Raw genomic sequence first — 3,857 nt, 5'->3', positions numbered from 1 at the left:
ACGTTCAACACGACTAAGTTTCGCATTTTCGGTAGCTATCCAACAGTATATTATTTGCCCCATTTCGACAAAATTTTAAAGAAATCACGTTCAAAATCAAATTTGACAAACCGTTTGCAAAAATTCGCGAAAATACGTTTCGCTCAGAATTTCACAGTTTTTTAAATTACTTTGAAATTCTATATAATTTGGTAAAACAGTAGATATATGGAAGATGCGGATTTTTACTAGCATTCCAACGCCATCTTATTTGCTAACCGTTTGAAAATTGAGTCCAATATACGATTTGCGTTTTCGGTTTTGAAAAAAATGTTTTTTTCAAAATTGCTCTTAAACCTTGATGATTTTGCAAAAAATTCCTATATATCTATAATGTAGATGTCAAGAGCTTTCCAATGATATATTACACGCCTCATTCCGACGGAAAGACGATTAGTTCGACTAGATGAAAATCATCAGTACAACCGCCTGAAACCATCAGTTCAAGTAGGGTAACAGAATAGCTATATATGTTCTTTTGTCACGTAAGAAAAGAAAGGGTAGATTGCGTTAATTTCATGGAAATTAGCTCTGCTGCAAGCCATACATTTCGTTCTTGCACCATCTATACCAATACAAAAAGGGAAATTTGTGGATATCAAACTAATTCAAGCGTTCAACCTGGACTATCCAATTGTCTTTATTGCCTCCGTGTTTAGCGCTAAACATGTTTTACACCATAATCCTCTAATAATAGACAACCTAATATCGGTGTTAGTGCCAATCAAGTAATTATATCCCGGCTAATATCAATGTGCAGTTAATATCTACCCAATACTATTGACTAATGCAATTATTATCTTGTCTAATATCTATGTGCATTGCACGTACATGATTACTTGTTTAGGCAGATAACTCACACGGTATGGCTTATTTCTTATGTGGTAAAATCTCAGAAATCATATAGGACAATTACGAGGTACGACAATGAAATTTATTTAAACATTAGACAAAAGCAAATCTCAATTTACTTGAAGGTCGAGGGATAGATAAAATCTCATTTCCCTTTGTGTTACCTAGTATCAAGAAAATATCTGGGCTGCAAGTATTGACTTGCAGTTTTTTTCTACTCACCAAGCACACTGGTATCCTCCAATGCTACTCTGACAAGTGCATCCCAAAAGACAAGGGTTGTCGTTACTACATTCGTCGACAGCTGCAGTAAGATAAGCAAACCTAAGTATCAGAATTTTGAACTTAGTGGTAACCTTTCTACATATGTCCAAAGTGTAATTTTATTGGCAATGTGTGTATACACATTCAATATGACCATCCGAAACTAGATAAGATCCCATGCACTCCTTCACGAAATATTGCACTACCTGTAGCTCACTACGGGTCCTCTTGATCTTGCTCCGTGCATGACTCGACAGGTGCATATAGCGGGGAGTTTGTGAGGTAGATGACTATTGCGATCCACTTCCCCAATGGCTCCGGAACGTGATCAATGCACAGATATCATTTTTCGTTGCCAAAAAGGATCATTGACAAAGGTATCTCAAGAAATGAAATACTTACGCGAAGAAATGTTAGAAGACATTGAAAATTATGGCGTGACATTCAATACGCTGCTTTGATTCTTCTTCTTCTCCTTTTTAATTATTTTGACTCTACTTGATCTGTTTGGATACAAACTCGAAGATAAAAAGATGGGCATTGGACTGAGCTTCACGGCAATGCCATCCCAAAACCACTCACTCCACAACCCATACATTGTTGCCATGGTTGCTAGATCTCATGCCATCCCACGAAGCAACCATGACAGCCTACAAAAGAAATAAACTAGCATCCAAGTCGTCCACATACACACACAACATGAGGCATTATTTGCATGCCTAGGAATCAAGCAAAACTAGCGTACATGCGACAGGATAACATTGGAAACGACCAAAGACAGTGTGGTTAGTTGCGGGTCAATCGGGGCCACATTCCATTTTGTTGGAGACCCTCTTTAAGATGGGTGGCGGCAAGCCTAAGTTCCTCCTTGAGCTTCATATTCTCCTTGAACAAGCGTTGGCGCTCTGTGGTGTCCTGAGTTTGAACCACCGCCCCTTTGCATTTGAGGCAAGTGCTATTTTCCATAGCCGACAAGATGGCTTGCCTGTCAGATTTTAGCATCTGGTTCTCTAACTGAAGAGTGGTGGTCTCCCGCCTTTGCGTCTTGCCCTGTATTTATTAATCTCGTGAATGCATCATTTCAGCGGTTATTATAAGAGTATGACCCCATGTTCACGAAGGTAACATCGTAGTACATTGTAGGATTTGCTATTGGAGCTCGAGCTTCATGTAGTCTCAATTTTAAAATTTCAAAAATCATATTATTTGAATTAAAAAAAAGCACGACAATAATATGCACATATCTATCGATGAATACTAGTTCTGTGTAAAGTTACGTGGTGAAATACATTTTTATGATGGTTACGCAAAAATAGCAAAACAATGTATGTCTAGCACATATACTCTTCACTATTAACATACATGATTTTTCGTACAACTAACATCAAAACGTATTTCAAAATTAGGTTTTACACACATCTATATACTTACTTATGAACTTATCTTCAGATATTTTTGAATTAAAAAACTGGATTTTCTATTATTTTTAAAATTCTGTCTCCATTGAGCGAGAGCGCCAAAAAGCCTCACCCATGGCATTGTGAGTTCAGGTGACAAATAATGCTACTTTCTTCATTGGAGTTTATACTATTTAACCGCAAAAATCTGCATAATTGCATGTCTTAGCTGACCCATGTGGTGACATCTCATGTTATTCAGTATGGAGAAGAATAGTATTTACCTTACTGTTGCTGCGATGGTTTTGGAACCAGAACTTGACCTGTTGGGCACTCATGCCAAGCCTCTCACTAAGGCTCTTCCGGAGTTTCTCATCAGGATAAGGGATTTCCCGGAAGACACTACAGATGACGTTAATGAAAATGCATTAGTAAACATCATCTTCGATAGGTAAGAAACAATGATTGAGTAATTATAGTACGCTTCAAGTTGTTGGATCTGTTCTCTGCGGAGACGGTGATAGTTGGTACGCCTTGTCTCCATCCTCTGCTCACTGTAGGTTTCTACGTTGTTGTTTCCTTGGTTTCCAGCAACAACGTTGGTATTATCAATCATTCCCACGTTGGCAGTGGCTCCAAGTAGACCATATGTCTCATCACCATGGTCGTGCTGCAATAGGTGGCTATGTTCACTTGTCATGAACGGGTCAAGATCATTGTTCACAACACTGTTGTATTGCGTCCACTCCCCGTCCATAGTGATCTGTTGTCATGAAACAAAATGTTTATTCCCTTATATAGAGTTAAAGGCAATAGTAAACTAATATTATAAAAAACATGTAGAAGTTATGAAACCACATAGAAGGAAACGTCATACAAAACACTACATCTCCAACTACATTTAGGTTTCTGTGCCCAGATTAGTCGGATGGTACTTCACTTTAAAAATAATTTAAATTCGTCCATAGGAGTTGACATACTTTCTTGACTTCACGATAGTATATTCATGATTACCTTCGGCTGATTACTTCAAAAATTTCTTAAAAAGTACATACACTTGGATCTATCTAAAGATTCCATATATGTGGTATATTTAGATAAGGAGGACCTAAGTACAATAAAATGAGCACCAACTACTCCTACAAATTATAGAAGCGAGATATTAAAATGTACTATGTGTGGGAAATCATATTAACCATAAATAAAAGCATCATATGTACAATTATATAGTCAGATGTATGAATATTATCAGATCTGTGTTATCTCCTATATTTTACCTTTGGAAGATTAGCTTACCTTATAGCA

The 3,857-nt window shown here is 37.3% G+C and overlaps 1 protein-coding gene across 1 annotated transcript; it reads right to left on the bottom strand.

The window, feature by feature from the left end:
• Positions 1 to 1,822: 1,822 nt before the first annotated feature.
• Positions 1,823 to 3,309, bottom strand: LOC109752863 (homeobox-leucine zipper protein ROC5-like). The gene is made up of 3 exons (XM_073506628.1): positions 3,035 to 3,309; positions 2,837 to 2,954; positions 1,823 to 2,205 (listed from the first exon to the last, which is right to left on the bottom strand). Exons 1-3 carry the CDS (start codon positions 3,307 to 3,309, stop codon positions 1,942 to 1,944), a joined length of 657 nt encoding a protein of 218 aa, XP_073362729.1. The 3' UTR covers positions 1,823 to 1,941.
• Positions 3,310 to 3,857: the final 548 nt, after the last annotated feature.

The sequence above is a fragment of the Aegilops tauschii genome, chromosome 1 (assembly GCF_002575655.3).
Source record: "Aegilops tauschii subsp. strangulata cultivar AL8/78 chromosome 1, Aet v6.0, whole genome shotgun sequence".
Lineage (NCBI taxonomy): Eukaryota > Viridiplantae > Streptophyta > Magnoliopsida > Poales > Poaceae > Aegilops > Aegilops tauschii.
This window is presented reverse-complemented; position numbering and strand designations above follow the sequence as displayed.